This window comes from Diaphorina citri, unplaced genomic scaffold, assembly GCF_000475195.1.
Source record: "Diaphorina citri unplaced genomic scaffold, Diaci psyllid genome assembly version 1.1 scaffold115184, whole genome shotgun sequence".
Taxonomy (NCBI): domain Eukaryota; kingdom Metazoa; phylum Arthropoda; class Insecta; order Hemiptera; family Psyllidae; genus Diaphorina; species Diaphorina citri.
In genome coordinates this window covers 1-278 of record NW_007492125.1, presented here as the reverse complement: position 1 = coordinate 278, position 278 = coordinate 1, and the positions used below count along the sequence as shown (strand labels likewise).

General features: G+C 41.7%; 1 protein-coding gene across 1 annotated transcript; it reads right to left on the bottom strand.

Moving 5' to 3' along the window:
- Positions 1-41: 41 nt before the first annotated feature.
- Positions 42-270, bottom strand: LOC113473822 (kinesin-like protein KIF23; the record flags this gene model as incomplete). The annotated part of the gene is made up of 1 exon (XM_026833262.1): positions 42-270. A coding segment is annotated over one exon (229 nt), but the record flags the coding sequence as incomplete, so codon positions are not given.
- Between the last annotated feature and the right edge of the window lie 8 nt (positions 271-278).

Genomic DNA, 278 nt, shown 5'->3' with positions numbered 1-278 from the left:
TCAAGTATCAATAGTTTTGAGGCTGCCCTTAGTATTATTACCTTCAGGTATTTCTTCCAACAGATCATACACACTATTGTTGTATATTTCCACATAGGACACAAACATTGAGTACACATTATCTTCATCGACTTGCTCTATCTTCTCCTCGTCCTTCACTCTGCACTCCACATTCTTCTTCACTCCTGGTGTCTTCACTCCCCGAACCTGCTTGATTTCATCACTGCTTAGAATTTCAAACCCGTTCAATTTGTCAGGTTTGAAAGTGTGGCGGGGGG